The following is a 24574-nucleotide window of genomic DNA, read 5'->3' as shown; positions in this document are numbered from 1 at the left end:
AGATGGAGCAGATCTTAAATGTTTTTTTTTTTAAGATCAAAGTACACTCAGGAAACTGGCACAGAGCTTAGAAAAGTAAGGAAACAAGCACTAAGGTCACGGAACCTTTACAGACTAGAGGATGAAATGTTTGCTGTCTTAAAGAAAATAAGGGTGGATATATCCCAAGGGCCTGATATTTCCTTGAAGCTTGAAGGAGGCAAGTGTAGAAATTGCGAGAGGATTTGGGTAGGTCGGGGGGGTGGGGAGGTGGGGGAGAGGAAGCTTGTGCTATTCTGTTGTTTAAAAATGGCTCCAAAAGTAACCCAAGAAATTATAGGCTGGTTATCTTAATGTCAGTAATAGGTAAGTTATTGGAAGGCGATATAAGAGATTGGATGTACAAGTATTTGGGTAGCCAGAGATTGATTAGGGATAGTCAATATGGTTTTGTGTGTGGTAGGTTGCATTTAACCAATCTTAAGAGTTTTTTTGAGGTGGAGGAAAGGTTGTGGATGTTGTCAAGTTCCCATATGGGAGGATACTTAGGAAGGCTCACTCACTATTCGTGATGAATGAGTAAATTGGATTCAACATTGGCTATACAGAAGTCAGGAGAGTGGCGGTGGATAAATGCTTCTCATACTGGAGGCCAAGCACTAGTGGTGTGCCTCAAGAATCGGTGCTGGGACCATTGTTTGTTATCTATATCAATGATCTGGATGATGTGGTAAATTGGATAGCAGATTTGCAGATGGCGCAAAGATTGGAAGTGTTGAGGACAGTGAGGAAAGCTTTGAGATGAATCTGGACCAGCTGGAAAAATGGGCTGAAAAATGACAGATCGAATTTAATGCAGAAAAGTGTGAGGTGTTGCTTTTTGAATGGACAAATCAAAGAAGGATATGCACATGAGTAGTGCAGTAGAACAGAGGGACCTGGGAATACCAATACATTCCCTGAGAGTGGCATCACAGGTAGATAGGGTTGTAAAGAGAGCTTTTGGCATACTGGGCTTCATAAATCAAAATATTGAGTACAGGAGTTGGAATGTTATAGTAAAGTTGTACCAGACATTGGTGAAGCCAAATTTGGAGTATTGTATGCAGTTTTTGTCTCCTAACTACAGGAAAGATATCAATAAGATTGAAAGAGTGCAGGGAAGATTTACTAGGATGTTGCCTGGACTTCAGGAACTGAATTACAGGAAAAGATTAAACAGGTTAGGGCTTTATTCCCTGGAGTGTAGAAGAATGAGGGGAGATTTGAGAGTTGTGAGGGTTATAAACAAAGTCGATGCAAGTAGGCTTTATCCACTAAGATTTGGTGAGATACAAACCAGAAGACATGTTAAAGATGAAACGGGAAAAGTTTAGAGGGAATATTTGGGGGAACATCTTCACATAGAATAGTAGGAATTTGAGACAAGCTTCCAGCTAAAGTGGTGAATGCGGTCTCAATTTTAAGAAAATTTTGGGCAAGCACATAAATGGGAGGGGTATAGAGGGCTCTGGTCGGGTCAGTGGGACTAGGCAGAACAATAGTTCAACATAGACTAGAAAGGTCTATTTTCTGTGCTATAATGTTCCTTGTTCCATGGTTCTATAGTTCTAACTACTCTTTCCATGCCTTTCAACCATACATGCCTCATTCTCCTATCTTCTAATGAGTACTAGCCAAGAGCCATGAAATGTTCCTTGTATGATTAAACCCTTCATTCTTGAATCATCCTTGTGAATCTCCTCTGAACTCTCTTTAGCGCATCCTTTCTTAAATGAGAAGCCCAAACTCCTCACAATACTCCGTGAGGTCTCTCCACTGTATTATAAAGACTCAACATCACATCCCTGTTCTTGTATTCTATTCCTCTTGAAACGAATGCCAGCATTTCATTTGCCTTCTTCATTGCCAAGTCAACCTATAAGTGTTCAAGACTCCCAGGTAGGTACCTTTGCATATGGGTATTTTTAATTTTCTCCACATTTAGAAAATAGTCTGCGTGTTTATTTCTTCAACCACGCATGACTATACACTTCCTGACATTGTATTTCATTTACCATTTTTCTGCCCATTCTCCTCATCTAAGTCCTTCTGCAGCCTCCCTCTTTCCTCAACACTATCTACTCTTCCACCTGCCTTTGCAAACTTGACTTCAAAGCCATTTATTCCATAATCTAAATCAATGATGTACAAAGTAAAAAGAAGTGGCCCCAACACTGACTTCTGTGGAACACCACTAGCAAGTGGCAGCCACCCTGAATATGATCCCTGCATTCTGACTCACTGCTTCCTGCCTATTAACCAATGGTCTAACCATGCTGTAATGTTTGCTGTTATACCATGGGCTTTTATCTTAAGTAGCCACGTGACACCTTGTTAAATGCCTTCTGAAAATCCAAATACACAACATCCACTGCATCTCCCCTATCTAGCCTGCTTGTCACTTCTTCAAAGATTTCCAATAGGTTTGTCAAGCAAGATTTTCCCTTAAGGAAAACCACACTGGCTTGAGCCTATCTTGTCATGTGCCTCCAAGTACTCGGTGGCCTCATCCATGACAATCGACTCCTCAACGTCTTCCCAACCACTGACGTCAGGCTAACCAGTCTATAATTTCCTTTCTGCTGCTTCTCTTCCTTCTTGAATGCTGGGGTGACAATTGTGATATTTTTTTCCAGTCCTCCGGGACCATGCCAGAACTTTTTCATTACTTTCAAAACCTGAGGGTGCAATCCATCTGGTCTGGGAGACTTGTCCACCCTTAAGACTATTCAGCTTTCTGAGCACCCTCAAATAGTAACTACATTCACTTTCCTTCTCTGACACACTTGGAGATCCAGTACACTGGATCATTGACAGCATGGTTAGACCATTGGTTAATAGGCAGGAAGCAGTACATTGAAGTCTGATGCAAAATACTCATTTAATTCTCTGCCATCTCCTTGTTTCCCATTATTATTTATCCAGCGTCACTTTCTAATTGTCCTATTTCTACTCTCTTACTCTTTATATACTTCAAGAAGCTTTTTGTATCCTCTTTGATATATTTGCTCACCTTTCATATTTCATCTGTTCCCTCTGTATCTTTTTTACTTGCCTTCTGCAAGATTTTAAAAAGTTCCTTCTCTGCCATCTTCACACTAATTTTTGTTTTGTGTGTGCCCTCTTTTTTTGTTCTTACGTTGGCTTTGACTTCCCTTATCAGCCACAATTGTGACATTTTTTCCATTCAATTATTTCTTTATTATTATGTATTTATCCTGCACCTTCCTCGTTTTCTGCAGGAACTCCATCCATTGCTGCTCTGCTGTCTTTCCTACTAGTGCCCCTTCAAACCTACTTTGGCCAGTTCCTCTCTCATCCCACTGTAATTCTCTTTACTCCACTGAAATAACGACACATCCTACCTTCATTTCTCCTTAAATCTCAAATTGAACTCAACCGTATTGAATATTCTGCTAATATCTTTCTATCTGAAATTCCTTCTCACTGGTGCCAGTCTATTATTTCTCTTCTGGCTCTTCAAAGTCTTGACAGCCTTTCATACTGTGCCATGCCCACAACTGAAACCAGTGGTTTAACTGATAACCTAAGTGTTTAATTGTGTTTAAATACTTTCAAGATAGTAACTGTAATCAGTGCCGCTAATTATAAAGACAGAACTTTTTATTGGCAATGTCAACTTGCCAACAACATGAATCCTGAAGTCTCATATTCTTGCATCCTTTTTAAAATTGCATGATTTAGTTTAAGTTACTGTTACTGCTCTTAAGAATGCTTCACTCTTAGTAATAAATTTCATCTCAGATAATGCCAGGTGTCTTTTTTTTCTCCCTGAAGACTGCTATCCTTCCTAGTCAATGCACTTGGAGCTTTATGCCCCTTAAGTCATTTGTTATCATTTGTGAATTTGTCCAATGAAATACGAATGATTTGTGTACAAATAAATATTAAAATCCTTATTCATTATGTGTCTTACATCACTAATATTTTAAACATGTTATTAGGCAATGGAATTAACTGCAAATAGAACAGAGGAGGAACGATCCAACCAGGACAAAGTAGATGAAGAGGTCTGTGGTAGATTTATTGTTTATATTTTTGCCATCCATAGCCCTTCAGATATATTTTTGTGCAGTTTTGCCATAGGTACATTATCTACTTTGATGGACTCATGTATATTATACGTTAATGCTCTATTCAGTGTTACTGTCTGTGCTGAATACATTAACTTATGTTAAGGCATTTGTGGTTAGATGCTATAAATACTTGCTTTTAGAGTAGGTTCACGTAGTCATCGTGAGAGACGAGCTCATTTTTTTTGTCAGTTGCAGTGCGGCTGCATCCTGGTCCAGTAGGCCCAACTGTTTGAGAGAAGGGAGCTCCTGGAGGAAAAAAAATATTGCACCATGACACAAACAGTCCCTCTAAATGCTATCCCTTGGGGACAGTGCAGCAGTAGTAGGATCAACTTTCATATATATGCTAAAGATACACATTTGACTTCCCCATCAAATGGCTGGACAAGTATAAGGATATACTGCTGTTTTCAGCAGCAAATTATTTGGAAGACCTAACCCTGACCCTTGACAAATGCTGTAATAGTGCTGTTAACTTAATCCATCCCCCTCCCCCAGGTTTCAGCCGTGGGCTGAATCAGACTGTTTACCAGTTGAATTGCAATCCCCAAATGCTCTCCAATGCAGATACCAGGAATTTCAAGCATGCCCCTCAATTCATCTGTCACTGAAGTCTTCCCTGAGCCTTTCTTACCTCTAGTTTCCAGCACTACATTGTCCTATCAAGACTCATTCTCTTCACTTTCCATCCTTCAGTATATTCACTTCAATCACTGCAACACATCTAATTTCACGTGCTGGGTTTCATTCATTAATACTTGCCAGCTTGAATGCATAACATCTGAATATTTTGTCACCTTTCCTAAACATTACCTTAACATTCTTTGGGCAAGTTTGGCAAACGGTTGGACATAAAACTCCCAAAAAATGTGGTCAAATTCGAGTTTCTGGTGAAGTTATGAAGGAAGAATGTTGATCAGAGCAATAGGGGAAACTCCATGCTGTTCTGTGCACCTGGCAGGAATGCTTGAATGCAATAGATGCATCGATTTAATTCTATCTTAATAATGCAGATTTCCTCTGGTTCATCATTTATTCATTCAAATCTTGGATTAAGCCTTGATTCTAATAGTTTATTGTCATATACCTTGTACAGTTTGTATATGCACTGAAATTCTTGTTGTTTTAAAAAAACAAGATAACAACTACATTGGTATACATTGAACTCGATGAGAAAAATATAATAAATACAAAGATATTTACAGTTACTGGGATGCAAGAAAAAAAGATGTATTACAATAGTGCAGACAGGGTTTTATTATGGTGTTGAAGTAGATGATGGTTAGTGTAGTAGGAGAGGTTCAGGAGACTGATGGCCATTGGAAATAAACTATTATTGAACCTACGGTCATTGGACTTAAGACTTCTGTACCTTTTCAAAGGTAGAGGTGAGAAGAGGTTGTGACCAAGATGATCTGGCTCCTTTATTATATTGACTGCCTTCTTGAGGTAGTTCCTCATGTATATTTCTTATTGCCTGAGATGGACTTGGCCATATCTGCTGCATTCTGGGACACTTGAATTATCAAAACAACCTATTATACAATTAGTTAAAATACTTTCCATAGTGCCACCTTTTGACTCAGAAGTGTGGGTGCTATAATTTGTATTTGTACAAAGTTAAACGTGGAGGAAAAAAGTATCACTTGTAAAATCATTAAAGTAAATGTGCAATTTTTGAGGTGCTTTGAATTTTTATTTGTTTCTATTCAATGTAATTACAGATAGTAGATTGGGAGAGTATAAATTTTGACAGAAAGAACACATTATTTATAGTCCATTACCCTGGTTAGTTGTACATTTGAACATGACTAAGTTTGTTTTATGTATTTTGTTGTAGGTGTTCAAAAAGGCATACATTCCCAGGACATTGAATGAAGTGAAACATTATGAGCGAGATGTTGACATTATGACAAAGTTAAAGGAGGAAAATATTTTAGATCAGCAACATGACAATGTAAGTGGTGGTCCTTTTGATCTGCTTTTTTTTAAATGTATAAAGATATTACAATGTTTTACTGATTAAAGAATAGTCCACAAAAGGGTATTGTCTTGTCCTTAGATGCATGTCGATTTGCCAGTAATTTTTAATAATTTCTGCAAGTATCTTCCCCCAAAATAGCTCTACATTCCAATGAAATTTATAATTCCAATACACTGGTGTGGATTTTAATACAAAAATATAATCAGAAGTCACCACTGTGGCAGGATATATACAATAGCCTGTACTGATGTCAGCATCTCTGCTGACAAATCCATAAATTGCCATCTGGAAAACCTGGCTGCTTCACAATGGGAATTGTTGTAGATCTCACCAACAGATCTGGCTTTCCAATTACTTCAGTTTTGCAAACATATTGTAGCGTGTGCACTACCGTGAAGAGTGGAAAGAATGACACACACCCAAGAAGTCAAAGACTGATTTATTGCACTGGCAGCTCTGCTTATATTTTCTCCCCGCTGCTGACAACAGGAGTGACGTCACAGCAGCACTGGCCTTGGATTGGTCAGCATTCCCACCATTGCTCGTTGTTTCCTGCCATGCAGGTTGTCACCTGAAATGAAGATTATTGGCCCACGCGGGGTCTGCATGGTCGCAGTGTTCATCAGCCATCTTGTGTACCGGTTAGCAGGCTGCTACACGACCATCTCCCCCCCCCCCCCCCCCCATAAAAACCGGCGATCAAAACACTGTTCACCATTTCAATGGCCTTCCTCTGTCATGGGGGCTGAGTGGAGACCTGTTGGCTAATGTTCTTGTATGTTGGCTTGATGCGGTTGATGGTGAAAGTCTTTTCCTTACCTTTAATATCCAGCACATATGTTAACCCGTTGTGTCTATACAGCCTTTGCTGTATATTCAGCTCTCTAAATTTTTGGGGACATAGGATTGGCCTGGCCATGCTGTGGAGGGGCCAGAGTACCCAGTTTTCCCCTCAGCTTAGTCATTAAGGCCGCCGGATCCTCTGAGTCCTCGGTGGCAGCCAAGAACTCCCCTGGTATCACCAACAGCGCACCATACATCATCTTGGCTGCTGAGGCATTAAAGCCTTTTGGCGAGGTGCAGATCCCCAGGAGGACCCAGGGTAGCTCATCTGCCGAGTTCGGGCCCCTGAGCTGAACATTAAGGCCACCTGTAAGTGCCTATGGAACCACTTCACCAACCCATTGGCCTGAGGGTGGTAGGCTGTGCTGTGGTGGAGCTGGGTTCCCAGCAAACTGGCCACCACTGAAGTGAACTGTGTACCTCTGTTGAGGGTGTATGCTCCGGGCCTCTGAATCTCGGCACTTAGGTGTTAATCAGTGCCCTAGTGTAGGTCTCAGTTGTTGTGTCGGCCAGCAGGACTGCTTCCAGCCACCTCATAGAGCAGTTACTCATGGTGAGGAGCTATCTTGCCCCGTGGGAGACCGGTGGTGGCTCTACAATGTCAATATGGACATGGCTTCAGCTCGAAAGTCTAGGGGGTGCCTTAATGTGTCTGCACTCTGGACGTCTGGCAGAACATGCAAGTCTTGGCCCACTGACCTGTTTCCAGAAGCTATGCCAGATGAACCTACTGGCCACTATTTTGACAGATGTTCTGATGGCTGGGTGCGCCAGGTTGTGCACCGTGTCAAAAACCTGCTATCTCCATGCTGCTAGTACACTGGGGCAGGGTTTGCGGGTGGGGAGTCGAAGAAGAGCATCTAGTTACCAAGCCGATGTCCCTTGTAAGTTAGCGGCAAAGTCTTGGATAAGAGGCATGGGATACCTGTCAGATGTGGTGGCCTCAATGAGGCGGCGATAGTAACCATATGGCCTCCACCCTCCTGTTGCCTTCGGTACCATGTACAGGGGTTTGGCCCAGGGGGTGTCAGAGCACCACACTATCCTCAGTTCTTCCATTGTTTTAAAAAAAACTCCTTGGCGAAGGTGAGCTTCTCGGGGGTGGGGGGAGAAAGACGGGTGATGCACACTGGCCTGGAGTGGGAGGCCATTGTTGAGGATGTGGTGCCTTACCCCACGCTTAGGTTCAGCAAAGGAAAACTCGGGAGCAGTTGCGCCACAGCCACAAACGTGGACGCCCATGTGAACCTGTTACTGCTGAAGTGGAGAGGGATGGAACGGGTGCTGAAACTTCATCATGTGGTGGTGCTGTTCGCTGCCTGGCTTCCTGTTCTGGGTATTGTAGGGGGGGTGGGGGGGGGGAGGTGAAGGACACTTATTTGGTGCTGGTGTCAATGTACAGTACTATTACTATCACCAACGATGGGGTGTGGGTGCCGATTGATGCTGCCCACTCTGCGTGTTTTGTGGAAATGCCATGGCTAACCACTGGTGGTTGGAAAATGTGACAACCTCCTCCTCCTATATGCATGCCTCTGTCTTTGTTTCACTTATGGTTTAATGATTGAAATATAATTTATGAATGGGGTAATTTTTAACTCCTTAATTTCATGGGCTAACCTGCCCTGACATAAGACATATTTTGTGAACCTTCTCTCGATGAATGCATAGAACTCCTTTGAAGTTTTGCACTCCTGTTTGTTTCATAAAAATTTACAGCCTATAGTAAACACCTCAGAGCACTGGAGACGAACCACCATATATGCTTCTATAATATCCAACAAATCCATTGTTAAGATAGGCAAGGAATGTCATTGTGCTAAAAACACAGAAATGTTCGAGGGAAAAGCTGGTCTCGCAGCGTCCATAGGTTGCCCTCTCCCAGGCAGACGCCCCTAACATTGAGGCTCTGATCATGCTTAGTCATCTATGGTAAGCAGACTCCATCATCTGCAAGCCTAACACCAGACTCCTAACGTGAGCACTCTGCAGTGAACCATGTCACAGAAAGAGTTTCTCAGAAGTGCAATGAAAGGACTGAAAGTTTTTCTCGAAGTCAGTCTGGAGGGAAAAATAAAGTTGACATCTTCCAGACCAGTAGGCATTTCTTCCTCTGGACCTACCCAAAATGGGAAAGCAGCCATGGGGAAGGAAAGGAACTGTCACTTAGTTGAAGGAGCACACACCCAAGAGTCCAAGCTCAGAAATGGAATGGAAGCAAGTCATCCTTCATCCCAAGGGGTTGCTTTGAACAAAAAGAGCCATTTGCACTCATTTTAAATCATTTAGTGCTATTCAGATTTATTCTTTGAGAAGCTTAAAAATTAATATTTTTAGAAAATACTGCAGCCAGAAATGTATTAAGTGTGGTTCTATCTTTTTATCAATACATTTTAAAATAACCATTTTCAGGATGCCATCTGATTTGTGGTTTTGCTTAGATTCTGTACCAGACAGTAACAGGAATGAAGAAGGACTTAACAGGCGTTCAGGAGGTAAGATTTGTGGTTTTGCTTTGAAAAAGGGGTTTGGATGTAAAGTGCAAGAACAAAATGCTCGGTTCTTACCTGTTGTGGCCACGGGCGGCGACGGCCCATGATCTGCAGGTAGGCCTATTCCCGTAGTCCGCATGAGGGAAGGCCAGCACCATTTATGGAGCCAAAGGAGCTTGGCAGCACATGTGTTGTTGGCTCAGCCCCAACGGTGTGTCTGCCAGTGCGCATATGTGATGGACTGGGTCAACGCATAGGCACTTGGCTCAGTGTTGGCAGCAAGCTGTTGAAGCCAGGCCTAGCATATCCACCAAATGAGCATGCACGGGGGTTTTGCACACATAGAAAAGAAGGATCTCGAGCCTGCTTCGTCAGTTGCAATTCGAGGAGGGTGAATTGGGTGTTGATAATTTCTGTGAGTCTGTTATGTTATACGAAACATTTTCTGGACATTAGAACGTTTACATGAATGTTTCATTAAGTCGACAGAAATTATTCTTTTGGTACATTTGGACTGCACTAAGGGGAAATTGAATTGCATTGAAAGCAATAGGATGGCCATCTTAGAAATGTGGAGTTGCTTTACAGTTTGTAATCCATATCCATCAACATCAGAAAAAGAGTCCAAAACTTCTAATCTGTGAGAAGAGGATTTTGTTGACTTATTGGTAAAGCCATTTCTTGAAAATCAGTGATATTATAGATAGATGTTGTGGTTGAAACTCGCTTGTTAACAGTGGCATATTACAGCCATCAGATGCGGTAGGCTAGCGTCTGTGGACTCCTGTGTACTTATGGTGAGTTTTGATCAATTTGGATTTGCTACCACTAGTCCATTGGGAACTGGTGAATTGGCTTGTGTTTTGCGTGCTTAGTGCTCGAGCTTGACAGACAGTGGAATAAGACTAGTAAAATGCCTGCAGCTCCCATCAGCATTTCTGTTGAGGAGCAATGTATTGAAGGCCTGAAGGTGGCAGATCTCAGAGCAGAACTGAAGCGATGAAGGCTAAATACCACAGGTGAGAATGGTGCTGTCGTCGCTAGACTGAAGCCGGCAATTAAAGATGATGAGGAGGCAGCTTCAGTTGATAAGAGTAAAAACTGCGCAAAAACACTGCAAGTGGCGTCAGCTGATTCTAGTGTCAGTGGTACAGAAATGGGTAAAATGTGTCATAAAATGTTGGCAAAGAGAATGTACGATTCGAATTTGAAAAGGAGTCAGATTTCCAGGCAACAACTGATGTTCCAGAAGTAAGTCCAGCAGAAACTGATGTTAGAGCCTCGGTTTAGACAGGTGGTCTTACTGTGGCTGGTGAGGGTAACTGCAGACTCCCATAGTGTCTTACAAGTTGAGGCTGAGAATGGGAAAGCGACATTCATTCCTTGAGCCAGGAAGCAGGAGATGTAAAATAAGTTCCAAAATGGGCTCCGGGGCTTCCCATGTTTCAAGAGCTTCATCGCAATATATAAAAGCTCAGTTGGCTGCTGTTCAAGCACAAGAAGATGCACTGGAAGAGAAATACGCCTTAGAGGATATGGGGGAGCAGCTAAGGAGGCATCAAATGCAACTGGAGGAGGAGCTATTGGAGCTAAGGAGAAAAAGGGAACAATTGGATGTGAAATCAAAACTTGTTGCTAAGAAGGCTGATGAAGGTACTGGCAAGTTCAAAGAGGTCAGATGGTAAGAAGTCATCACATGAAATGAGAGCATTTGATGCTAAGGCAGAGCCTTTTGTACCACAGTCACAAGGCATGAATATACCTAGACAAATCCTCCCCAAGCATGGTGTTGCTGGGGTTCAAACACTACTAATCACCCCGTCAGACAGAGATGTCAACGGGATTTCAGTTGTGAAACTTGATGAATTGTAGGAACAGCAAAAGACTGTAAATAAGAAATTCACTTCTGAAGAAAAAGAAAACCGATCAATGTGAAAATAAATCTTAAGTCCTCTAAACCAATAAAGGAATTATTTTCGTCATCCATAGATGAAAGTAAAGTATTAGAAGATGTTGCAAATACTGCTGGTGATTATTCCTGTGAATTGAATCTGAGGCAGGACTAAACCAAATGACTGAGAACAAATCTGAAAGTAGCTTCTGCAGTCCAGAGGTTACAGTAGACAAGGTCAATGAAGAAATCTCACAACATGCTGCAAAACTGACAAACGCAGAAAATTGCGCTGATGGAATAAAGGCGCATGTGACTAACAATTTGGTGCACTGCCTACAGAGAACAAAATGTTGAAAAAGGACTTGGAAATATTGAATAATCACAAAAAGAGTGAACTTTGTACTTGGAAACAAAATTGTAACTTGTAACTTTGTACTTGGAAACAAAATTGAATTTCAAAAGGAGGAGAATGAATCCAATGATTCTTCAGTTTTGAAAGTGGCCAAGGGAAAGGTCCAGAAAGCCGTTGATGAGAATAGAGATTTAATGGTAGATAGAATTTGCAAAGCCAGAAAGCAGAAGAAAGGAATAACTGCTGAAGAAATTAATACAATTATTGAGGAAAGAGATTCAGTTTTATCAGGGTTGGGGAAGGAGAGTCATCGTTTGAAAGAGAGCAAGTAATTGGTTAATAACACAAGACAGCTGAGTACTGAAAACAATCAAGAATGTAACTTGAAGGCCCAGCTAATAACTATGCAGAAAGATAGAGAAATTGCATTTCAGCAATGTAATAAGGAAGATGAAGAAATTCAAACACTGAGTTTACTACGGCAGGGCGGAAAGCAGAAGTACCAATATATCACATGACCTGTTCATTCTAGATCAAATTAGTAACTTCTCAGAAGATAATAATAGAATTACTTTCCTATTAAAAGAATTGAATGCAGAGAGAATCTAATAAAAGGCTTCAAAATTAAATGGTTAGAAAATAGGGCCTAATCAGAAGTTGCAAAATTTAATCTGGAATTGCAGGAAAAGACAGAAGCTAGAAGCTAGAGTGGTTGAAAAGGATGCAGTTCTAGTTAAAAGAGATTTGTAGGAGCCGCAAGCTATGGCTGTTGACGTGTTATTCGAATCTTAACTTCTGACCAACCACAGGGAAGGTTAAAAACGGAGATCAGATAAATCTTCAAAATCAGGTTTGAAAAGTTCATATTCTTACTATGAGAAGCAGAGTGCTAGAAAAAGGAAGAAAGCCAGACGACATGCTGAAGATGTACCTGGAAAGGAAAGCTGTGTCTATTCTGTCGGAGGAAGATCTGAGGTTTACTGGTCAACATTTTTAACTCAAGAATTCTACAGAAGATGGAGGAACTTTGATAAGTACAAACTGACTTTATTTCGTTGGTTTTGTTTCGTACTTTACCCATTACACAGACTGCAGAGTGGTGTTAAAGTTGAAGAAAGAAGACCTGTGTAATGTTCGAATATTATGTAGTTAATTGTGAAATGTAATGGATTGTTTAATTATGTAATTATTATTAGAGACACTACATTCTCAGTATAATAATTAGGGGCTGGAGTAAGAACTAAAGGCTCAGTTCTTGCCTATTGTGGATGTGGGCGGAGTCTCGGGATCTGTTGGTAGGCTTCTTCCTGCAGGCCACATGCGCGAAGGCCGGCACCATTTACGAAGCCAAAGGAGCATGGTGGTGCATGCCCTGCAATGGCAGCTTCAACAGTGGCCGGTGTGTCTGAGAGTGTGGATATACCATGGACTGCATCAACGCATGCGCACTTAGCTCGATGCTGGCAGCGAGCATTTGGAGCACGTCCACCAGATGAGCCTGCACGGGGATTTTGCACGAGTGGAAAAGGAGCTTCACGAGCTCGTGTCGTCGGTTGGCCAATTTGAGGAGGGTGAGTTAGGCATCGATAATTTCTGTCCATTGCATTCTACGGAATCTTATAGGGACATTAGAATGTTTACATGAATGTTTTGTTATTAGGGATATATATCATAGAACGATATTTATAGACATTTCAGAAAACGTTAAGGAAGATGGTTGCAAATTTTTGTTTGTTAAAATAAAGGAAGAAGGTGAGAGTTGTTCTGGGTAAATTTCTAATTTTGAAGAAGGATCCTAAATTTTTTTTTTTAATTTGAGTTGAGGCACAAAGAGAAATGAGGTGAAGCCTGTTGGGAAGAAATGTTGGGGACCTACTTTCTGGGAAGGCCATTCCATAAGATCAAGATAATTTGAGGGAATTTAGTCAGGGACGACATCATTAATATTAATCTTCATCCCTGAATCAGTATAAAGTGTGATGGATTTAAGATGTGTTTCCCAGTATCTTAAATAAACCTTGTTTCATGATGTGAATCATGTTTTAACACTTGATTATGAACTTGGTGATGGGTAATTCGCATTTTAATTTTTTTTAATGAATTTTGGATGCAGATTATATTTGGTCAAAAGCTAGAATTTATTTTAATTATTTGTGCCAGGTACCTGCTCTTCTTGAGAGTTCAGAAGAAAGTGATGACAAATCTAATTCCAATCAAGGTGACACTGAATCAGAACTTGATGCGGAAATAGATGAAGAAAAGACCCATCCTCAGAAGCATGTTCCGGAAGATAAAGCTAATAAAAAGGTTAGTGTATAATGATCAAAATTCCTTTGCGTTCTGGCAAAGTGAATTAGACTGTTGCTAATCCTGGCCATCATGCGATATAGTGATAAATTCAGATGAAATGTATTTTGCAGTGTACCTGTGCAAAATGAATGGGTGCAATTTAGTAATTGCAAATCTTGAACATTTATTTCGCTATTTATTGTTAATGCTATTTGTTAATGCCAATGAGTTGTAAAGCAGACTTCAAGGCAGCATATATATTTCAAGGACTGTGATGGAGACTAGATGCCAAAGAGATTTAAATTAGTAGGGGATTTTTGACAGAAATATGTTGTTTTTTTTTAAAAGTGACCAGGTTAAAATGGATTCTGCCAAAATATTCCCCTTCGATTCGGAGAGGGGGGGGGGGTATTGTCATTCAAAGAGGGGGGTGGTTACTGAGTCTGCATGGCTGAAGTACGATCTGCATCACTGACTAATGAATCTGATTACTTTCCATTGTCTGCAGTCAAGACTCTTTTATTGTCATGTAGTAGTACAGAACAAGGAATATTACAAAATTGCCTTCTGCTTCCACAGAAGGCAACACCACCTTTTTTTAAGCAATTTTGGAAATTTTGAAGTCCTCAATCACCAACAAACAATGCCACTTAGGGGTTTAGTGTGATTGAGATGAAAATGTATTTGATGAGCACTATGTGGTATTGCTTGGTTTCATTAAGCGGGACATTAAATATAAAAGTGAGGAAGGAATGTTGCAGCTATATAAAATTTTGGTTAGGCTGCACTTGGAATATTATGTGCAATTATAGTTGCCTAATTACAGGATGGGTGTGGAGAATGTGTCCTGATTTAGAGAGTGAGTTATGGGGAGAGATTGGACAAACTTGGATTATTTTCTCTGGAGCTTTAGAACCTGAGGGGACTGTGGTGATATACCACTAGCCTACTGTAGGGGGGGCGATCTTTGTACCTGCAGGAAGACCATCAGAGGACAGACCTAGGGGGCTAACTCCACCCAGCCGGCTGTCAATCACCCGGCTAGGATATAATCCTGAGCCAGCCTCTCCCGAGCCAGTGACTCAGGAACCACCATCACAGCCACTACTGTAGCAGAGACTTTTAGTCAAATAAAGCTTGTTGTACAGTCTTCAAGTTTGTGTCTGCTTACTGCTGCTGCAGTGGATCACAGGGACATGTACAAAATCATGAGGGGCATTGATAGAGCAGAAATTCAACATATTTTTCCCAGGGCAAAAGTGTGTGTTTAAATTGAGGGGAAAGAAGTTTAAGGAAGATGTGCAGAGTAAATGTTTTACACAGTGAGTTGTAGGTGCCTGGAACAGGCTGCTAGAAGTAGTAGTGGAAGCAGATACAATAGAAGCATTTTAAAGGCTTCTGGATGGACATGTGAATATGAAGGGGAAGGACAGATATCTGTCAGATGCAAGCATCAAGATTTCAGTTTGATGTGGGACATCGTGTTCATCACATGTGGGCTGAAGGGACTGTTCTCGAGCTGAGCATCAGTGAGAGTTAATTAACGCAATTAATTGGCAAGCCATATAAAATAAGGAAATGTTAAGGGTTGGATGCTTGACATGTGTCTTCAAGTAATGCTATCTGTTTATCTGCAGGATAAAAAACGATTAGTTAAAGAAGCCCAGCGAGAAAAACGAAAAAACAAAGTACCTAAGCATGTCAAGAAAAGAAAGGAAAAGGTTGCCAAAATGAAGAAAGGAAGAGCTTAGCAGTTTGAATGATTTTGTTTTGCACTACTTGTGTTTGTTAATTGACAGCTATCACAATATTATGACTTGAGGAATACCATTTCCCAGCTTCATCTGTCCAGGGATATCTAAAGCCCCTGCATTGCAATGGCTATTGTCTCTCGAATTACTTCTGCATATCATCCTCCATGTCCACTTTTTCAGTCCTTGGGTAAAGATAGATGATCTGTTTTTTCCCAGGTATTACCTTCAAATATGAAACTATCAGTACAAATTACTTTTCCAGTTTAAATTAATAAATTAGCTTGAGTTGAATGGAAGATATTAGTTTTTATCCAATACTTTAATGAACGCTTACTGTATCCTATCATGTAAGTAAAAGGAATTTAAAGGTGGATTTTGGAAATGTTCATAAGTTACTTAACAGAATTTAGTAACAAACCTTTTAATGTTAATGTATTAAGTCGTTTAAAACTAAAATTAAGAGCTATATTGTAGGAGAGAGAGTTGGGTTAATATTGCAGCTATTAAATCAAATGAATTAATAAAGATTTGACTAATGCTGGTCAAAAGAATTTAATTTTCTAAAATACAGCACATATTGGCAATCATGTTCAGAGAGCTTTAGGATAATTGTAAAGTTCTGTTATTGGGACAAAGTGGATTGAGTTCTTTTATACTTGCCTTAGAATTGTCTAATTCTATTAAGAGGTTCCCAGAGTAAGTCTTCCTGCACCACAGACATAATCCACTATGGTGAGAATTTTAAAATATTGGGAATATATTCAATATTGTGCTTGCACATTTCCACCCTATTGCTCAAGATGTTTTATGTCATTTTGCCATTACAATGTGGAGGCTCTCAACAAACCTTTGCGTACTTTTTTGTCCTCACCAAGAATTCCTGCTACTGAAATTGTACAATATCTTCATGGTTTGTAATAAATCTGTTCATGCATCTGTGCATGGAAAGCATGGAATTTGAGTTCTAAAATGCAATTTACAGGTCATATGGGTTCCTCTTCTACAGTAGAATCCGCATTATCCAGAATTCAATCCACTGGAAATCCAAACTGCCAAAAAGAAGAAATAAATATCTATTTTTTATATATAAATAAAATGTTAAATAAAAGTTTAAAATTGTAAAATTAAATGTTCTCCAAAGCAACACACAAAGATGAAAGCAAGCATTCAGCTAGTGGAGCGCCCCGGTTGTGCCCTGCCTGCAGTAGCTGTTTGAATAAAATTGTGGTGCCCAGGATGAAGAGCCAATTGATAGCGCTCGCCATTGGGGTGACCCTCCTAAAGTGTCTCCCTATCCCTCCCTCGTAAGAATCTTTATCTTTATTCATATTAGGTGCAGCGACTAGTATCCACAAAAAAGTTGCTTGGAGGCTAAGTGGGCTCTTTGTGTTTGAGGAATTAACGAAGTCCAGATGAGTTTTAAAACTGTTTAGTAATTAACACAAAAGGCCTCATAACATCCGTGGTAACGTTCTTAAACTTGCTAATGGTGAATGTCTAACAACCAGTCTCTTTGGTAACGTAAAGTTCAATCTCCTCGGTAACAGTCAACAGAAAATATTGGAGCCTCACTCACCCACAGTCTATTTCACCATTACAGTCAACGCTGGCTAACTAACTGCTCCAACTGTGTGCATGCCCCATCCCCCAGTCCATAGTGCACATGCACAGCTTCTGGACCCCAGGACGCCATCGATGCTTGCAGCGAAACTGACAAAGGTAAACAATGAGCATTTGGCTCTTACACCAGCCCCTAATTATTGTCTCAAATAATAATTACACAATCAAATACAATAAATTCTGATATTCGACCAGTAAAAGTCTGTATTCTGTGTAGTGGGCAAGGGGAAAGGTCCAAAAAACAAAATGGCCAATTTTCTTCCACTGTCACAGCATTATATAAGGAAATTCAAATTCCACTGTCAGATCCGTGGCTCTTTAATGATATTTATAGCAGCATCCAGAAACAGTTTCAAGAACACTGTCTCCATTTGCATTCCCAATGTACATTGGAATATTCATTGTGCTTCCGCACGTTGAGGCAGCCAGACATCCACACATCCATCAATAACATCATAATTCAGCGTTGACTTCACAGCATTGTTCTGGCCCATTACTTTAGCACTCCCAGAATTTTTGATCCATTTCAAGACCAATCCCATAATGTAAATGCTGTAGGTTGCTGGAGTGTTGTAAGAGAACTGCAACTCTTGTCCAAAATGACTAGACATTCTTTCAGTGCATATCCCAGAGAACCTCTCTTACCACAATCACCTCAGGAAATCCGAAATTGGCACAATAATAAACATAAGAGGCATTCGGGTTCAAATTTCAGTTGCTTGGATCAGGAATAATTCTATAAACATCAAGCTTGGAGTGCACAATATTCACTTTTCCATATTTCTCCTTTTTTGGCTGAATTGGCAGACTAGTCTCCAGTAACCATATCATCTGCACTCCTTCGAATCCAATAAGATTTAAAGGTACAGCACAGAACTGTCCAGTTCCACCTCCCTGCAGAAAGATCACAAGTTTTCAGGAATTTTTATTAGTTCTTACAGGTAATTTTCTGCAGTGTTGACAATTTTGATGAAGTCTGCCAATCCACGGCTCATTAGAACACTTATTCCAAGCCCTCTGTAATCAAACAGCTCTTCTGTGCTTCTGAATCCTGGTGAATAACCATAATTTCTTTCAAAGAGTACATAACGGGAAAGGTCTTTCTGTCTCACATCACTCTTCCAAGCTCAATAACTGACTGTATTTGGGCAACTGCTGCCTCGATATGTTTGTCAATAACCGGTTCACTTGTGGGAGCATGAGGCAGTGAATGCTTTGGGTATCCTTATTTTCTCCAGAATGGATCAATCAAGTAAGTGCCTTGCATTCTGGTACATGAGTTTAGTGATAAATGGTGTAAAGGGTGCCATCAGCCAGCGCATGCCAAATAAGTTTCCAAAGCTCTTTCACAATTCTTGATACCATTTTCACCCTTTTACCTTCTATGATTCATTCACACATACCAGTCTGTGAGCATGTACACAAACTTGACTAGTCTGGGCACCACAGTGTAGCGTCTGTATGCTCCCATTTCTGCTTTGGAAAATTGGGTTAGGGATTGTGTAAATGAAAGCATCTATTTATCCATGATGTTGTCTCTGTCCTCACCTGCACTTCCATTGAAAAGCAATCAAGTACCTTCTTCTGCAATCTCTGAATGCTTTGTACCAACATAGGATGGAATGACTTCATCACCAACATCAAAGTACTCGAGCTGGCAGAGTCCACAAGCATCGAATCCATGCTGCTGAAGACCCAACTGCGCTGGGTAGGTCACGTCTCCAGAATGAAGGACCATCGCCTTCCCAAGATCGTGTTCTATGGCGAGCTCTCCACTGGCTACCGAGACAGAGGTGCACCAAAGAAGAGGTACAAGGACTGCTTAAAGAAATCTCTTGGTGCCTGCCACATTGACCACCGCCAGTGGGCTGATATCGCCTCCAACCGTGCATCTTGGCGCCTCACAGTTCGACGGGCAGCAACCTCCTTTGAAGAAGACCACAGAGCCCATCTCACCGACTAAAGACAAAGGAGGAAAAACCCAACACCCAACCCCAACCAACCAATTTTCCCTTGCAACCGCTGCAACCGTACCTGCCTGTCCCGCATCGGACTTGTCAGTCACCAACGAGCCTGCAGCAGACGTGGACGTACCCCTCCATAAATCTTCATCCGCGAAGCCAAGCCAAAGAAGAAGAAGAGGACGGCATACTTGAAAACATCTCTCACTCCTTTACACCATAAATTTTTCTGCTCTTATAACAGGGGAATTGAAAATGTACCTCCTCAATGCATTCTCACCATAGATGTTAACAATGTGATTGGATCTGGGTAATTCTTCTTGTTTTCTGACCATGGTTATTATGAAGTTACAGGTAACCAACAGTTCCATAACTGGTCTCACACAGATCGGCAAAATGATGCTGTTGAGCAGATGTCACCATTCCAAAGTTTGTGGGTTTGAAGCATTTGTCAACCTTAGTCTTCCAGTTTATGAAGATCCTGAGTCCAACACATCCATTCCTGTACTTTTTGTTTCTCAAATTGTTTGAACAACTCAGAAAACAGCATTTCAATTAAATTTGTCTAATTTTTGCTGTTTTTCTTTTGTTAATTTCTCTAGCTCTGCCTTGGCCTCTTCATTCTTTTTGTCATAGGCCTCCATCATTAGTAAACCGATTTTAGCTTATTCATCAACAATTTTTTTTAAACCTCTGAATTCTGTGCAAGTCTTTCCTCATGCTTCTGTTTCCATTCCAAAGCTATGCCTTCCTGGACAGCAAGCTCTTGTTTTACAGCTTGCATTGCAGCATCCATGTCTTTCTGGCTGTATTTGAAAACTTCAACAATTGCACCTTCAGCAGGAACAGGTAGATGCAAAACCGGCTATTGGATCCTAGAGAATAAATTCCACATCAGGGAAGAAGGAAGCCCCATCCACCATATCATGATTAGGGGATGAGGAAGGACAGACCCAGCTTCAAGATCCATAATGCTTCCATTTGTCGGAACTTCCAGATTAGACTGTGTCCAAGGGATTAACCAACTCTTTAATAGAACTTTCTTTAAAGGTAATCCAATGCAATAATGGCCATCAACTAGCTTGGCAGATTTTGAGACTAAATCCGAGAACTGCTTGTCTTTTCTTGAAGGTTCTTGGTGGTTGCTGAGGTACTCAATAATGTCAGTCATGAACTGGTGTTCCCACAGCTCATCAAGTTTCACAACTGATATCCTGTTGACACCTATCACTGACTGCTCCTGAGCATTGTCTTTCTTTCCTCCAAATGGTCCGTTAATTGTACAACCAAACGTGGTTTTGACAACATAAGGTCTGTCTCCCACACTTTGTATTACATCTAGTGGTTCCAGAGCCTTTGGTACATCTGAGCCAATCAGCAACTCTCAGAGCCAATTTTAGGTAGATGACACCACCGATCGATATTCCTTTGATGTGGGACGTTTCCTTTGTGCATAGGCATAGTCTTCTGAGTGTATATGGGAGATCCCAAAAATTGCTGCTGTCCAGTCCACCGACCTCGAAGCCCGAAACAATTCTGATCTCAACGACCTTCCTTTGATCCATGGTTCTCGACAGAATCACTGACCTTCTTCCCTGAAGATTAAGCTTATTCATTAGCCCCACTGTGCAAAATGATGCAGTGCTACCTGGGTCAAGATAGGCTTAAATTGGCACTGTTGCATTCCCTTGCTTGGCCTTGACTTTTAGAGGCACTATTGAGAGTTTGCAGTTATCCTCACCGGCCCCAGTAAGACCATTTGTGTGAATAGAGGCTACAGCACTGTTTTCAGCTGCTTCCTTTCTGCTTGCTCCTTTTCCACTTCCTTCTTTGGTGGATATGCAACATTCTGGGATGCTGGAACATTCTGAGTCGCATTCTGCAGTTTTTGTTGATGTGTTCTTGACACAAACAGCCAAAACATACTCCATTTTCTTTTAGGAAAGTGGTTTTCTCACTATGTGCCCTCCTTTCCAACTGTGGACATATCTCCAAAGCTTGTCCACCTCCCAGAACAAAAAGCCCTTCACAGCAGGCAAATTCTCCTTTTCCTTAGTTTCTTTATCATTTTCCTTATCTTCAACTGTCGCAGTGGTGGCAAAGATATTTCCTTTTATTCCTGGATGAGGCTGTGAATCAAATACTGGATCTATTGCAATCTGCATTTGCCATTCACAGAAATCCACCAGATTCTTAAAGGTGGCTTTTTGATTGTTTTCTGCCTGGACCTTACAGGTCCAGTACTTCATGTATTCCTCAGCTGGTAGGACAACTTCCTTATGATGACTACTATATTAGCAGGCATCCCAAGCTCATGCATGTCATTGATATCTTCCATGCCATTACAACATCCTCCTACAAAGAGGCATATATGCCTATAGAGCCTTTATGTCGTTCATTTTTATTGACAATCGTTAAAGAGCCTTCTCCATATAAGCTGCAGCAATTTTATACTCATTGCCAAATTGCTCCTGTAGTAAGGATTTAGCCTTCCTGAATCCTCTGTCCAAAGCCATATGTAGGCAACTCCTTGTGAAGGAATTGTGCTATTATTATTCTTTGGGTTAAAATTATTTTTATATATAGATATATATAGATATATCTTAGAAAAGACTGTGTGGGTGGATAGAGAAAGATAATTATACACACACAAAAACCATTTAGAAAGATGATGTGTCTGCTAATTCATTGTTCAGCTGAAGCTATATAAACAACCATAAAAGTCGGAAATGATTCTGCATTGAAATTAAAGACAATAGTGTTTGCTGGGAGAGACATCTGTTCAAACAAGCAGGCTTTTGCTTCAATGATCTGTGCAGACAAATTGAAGGCATTGCCTCGTAAACTTTTGGAAGAGTGGAACTTCAAACAAAATCAGCAGTGATGTCATGTGATTATGATGGCAGAAAGGCACCTTTAATATTGCACCAGTTTCATCTGAAGTAAAAAATGCAGTAGCCTTCAGTGAGAGAGATACTGTTGAGTTGTGTTCTCCCTTTGACAGGGAAGAGACAGAATCAACATGGCTTTGGGAAAAGTTAATCATTCGACTGCTTCTCTTGATCAGGAGAGAGAAGTACCACTGTAATCATTTTTAATGGTTACTTTGTTTAACCCATGTCTGGATTTGTGTCCTCCATGGAAGAGGGGGATTGTGGAAAAAGTCATTTGAAGAAATATTTATCTGAAGGCAAATCTACAAGAATTTGTGAGTTTCAGAACTTTTGAACATCAGTTTAAAGAGTCTTCAGTTTCAACACAAAATATTTCTGAGAAAGAACTTTAATCTCCACAATTGTGTCTGAAGTATAATGGTTTTGGATTTGACACACACACCTCCCCATAGACAAGTGGCTGCACCTGTCTATGGAAACTAAGTAATTACACAGAAGGAATCCACAAAAGTAATCCTACCGCTTCTGATAGCTGTGATGCGCTGCTGTCAACGAGTGAGTTTCCAGCACGCCGGCAGTCAATGATCTCGCTGTGATTCTCGGCAAATAACTCTTACCAGCACGTTCATAGGACTTTCTGCTCTAAGATTAGAAGCCTTGGACCCCTCTGAGGCCGATGCTCAGACCAATGAAGGTGGATTGCTGTCAGTGGCTTGCCCTCGGCATTTCCAACATCGTCACCATATTGTTTTCAGTATGCTCTAAACAAAAGAGGGATGTTAGGACTATTTCCCCTCCAAATGTTCCAACAATGTTCAATAATTTTCTGTTGATTAAATGTAGCGACTACTATTCATTAAAAGTCGCTCGGAGGCTAAGTGGACTCTTTGATACATTCGAGGAATTCACGATTAAGTCCAGATGAGTTTTTAAATGGTTTATTAATTAATACAAAAGGATTCATAATGTCCATGGTAATGTTCTTAGACCTGGTAATGGAAAATATCTAACGTCTAATAACCAGTCTCTTCAGTAACATAATGTTCAATCTCCTTGATAAAATATTGGAGCCTCACTCACTCACCCACCCACCGACTTTTCTGCCATTACAGTCAATGCGGGCTAACTACTCTAAATGCTTGCAATCCCTGCACAAACTCTCAGTCTGTAATGCATGTGTACTTGACGATATCAACTGCACGCAACCTCAGGACTCTGGTAGCCACCGGTGCCTGCAGTAAACTAACACCAGTAAACAGTGAGCCTTTGACTCTTATATTAGATATATTAGTAAGGCTTTATCTGTAAACTTCAGGGATAGCGATGTAGTGGCGCTATGGCAGCACTATAACTCCCAGGAGGCATTGAACTGACCATGTGACATCAGTGAGTGATGACGTCAGCGTGTGATTCTGGCTTTTATAAGGTTGCATGGGTGACGAAGAGTAAATCCATTTGATTCACTCTAGAAATGCCTTGCGTGGTTATTTCATCGTGTCCACTGTGATTCGATGAGTCCAAAAACGTATTTTTGGACAAACTTGGACTCTGTAGCCGTTGATGTGAAGCTACCACCTTTCCAGTCAGCTGAGTCTGAACTGTGGTTCCAACAGGCTGAAGCACAATTCCATCTCTGCAAAGTTGAATTGGACACCACTTGTTATTATCATCTTATCAGTGCCCTGGACCAGGCTGTCATTCCTATGGATCTACCACATACCAGCATGTATGACTCTTTAAAAGCACTTTTGTTACATGTATATGGTATGTCCCGTAGGGAAAGGGCAGCCAAAATACTACATTTCGATGAGTTGGAAGACTGCGCCCCTTCAGAACTAATCGATGAAATGTGGTTTCTGGCAGCTGGTGAGAGGCCCCATGTGTTATTCGAGCAGCTCTTTTTAGAGTGATTGCCAGATTATCTTAGGCTCTTGCTATCCAAGTGTTCATTTGAAGACCCAAGGGCTGTAGCGACAGAGGCAGACATTCTATGGTTGGCTGAAAAGGACAGCGAGGAAAGACCATCTGTACAACAAACCCCTCCACTCTTGTCCCTGTATTACACCCTAGTGCTCTTAGCACATCACTCCCTATAAGTAGGCAACGCCCCAAGACAAGCAAGCAGTCTGTGGACACATTGCTTTCCATCCTTCCCATTTTCGGGAAACGCCCAAGCCAACCACCAGTAAGGGCTGTGGCAGTTTGTGAGAAACCTGGAAGCCTACTGTATGTTTGGGACCAATTGTCCCAGCAAAGATTTCTGGTGAAGACGGGTACAGAAGTTGGTGTATTTCTACCCACTGATTTTGACACATGCCATCCTACCCCAGACCTGCAACTACGAGCAGTTAACAGTTCCAACATTCCGGCCAT

General features: G+C 41.0%; 1 protein-coding gene across 4 annotated transcripts in view; it reads left to right on the top strand.

Annotated features, from left to right (window-relative positions):
- Positions 1-16682, top strand: part of riok1 (RIO kinase 1 (yeast)) — a 59716-nt gene extending 43034 nt beyond the window's left edge. For all 4 annotated transcript variants that reach the window (XM_069920892.1, XM_069920891.1, XM_069920893.1 and 1 more), the window contains 5 exons: positions 3987-4052; positions 5959-6075; positions 9387-9440; positions 13844-13990; positions 15610-16682. In XM_069920892.1, coding sequence (XP_069776993.1) covers positions 3987-4052; positions 5959-6075; positions 9387-9440; positions 13844-13990; positions 15610-15723 — 498 coding nt within the window. In that variant the 3' untranslated portion in view covers positions 15724-16682. The remainder of the gene's footprint in view (positions 1-3986; positions 4053-5958; positions 6076-9386; positions 9441-13843; positions 13991-15609) is intronic.
- The last annotated feature ends 7892 nt before the right edge of the window (positions 16683-24574 follow it).

The sequence above is a fragment of the Narcine bancroftii genome, chromosome 2, assembly GCF_036971445.1.
Source record: "Narcine bancroftii isolate sNarBan1 chromosome 2, sNarBan1.hap1, whole genome shotgun sequence".
Lineage (NCBI taxonomy): Eukaryota > Metazoa > Chordata > Chondrichthyes > Torpediniformes > Narcinidae > Narcine > Narcine bancroftii.
Note: the sequence above shows the minus strand (reverse complement) of the source record. Positions and strands in the feature narration are given on the sequence as shown.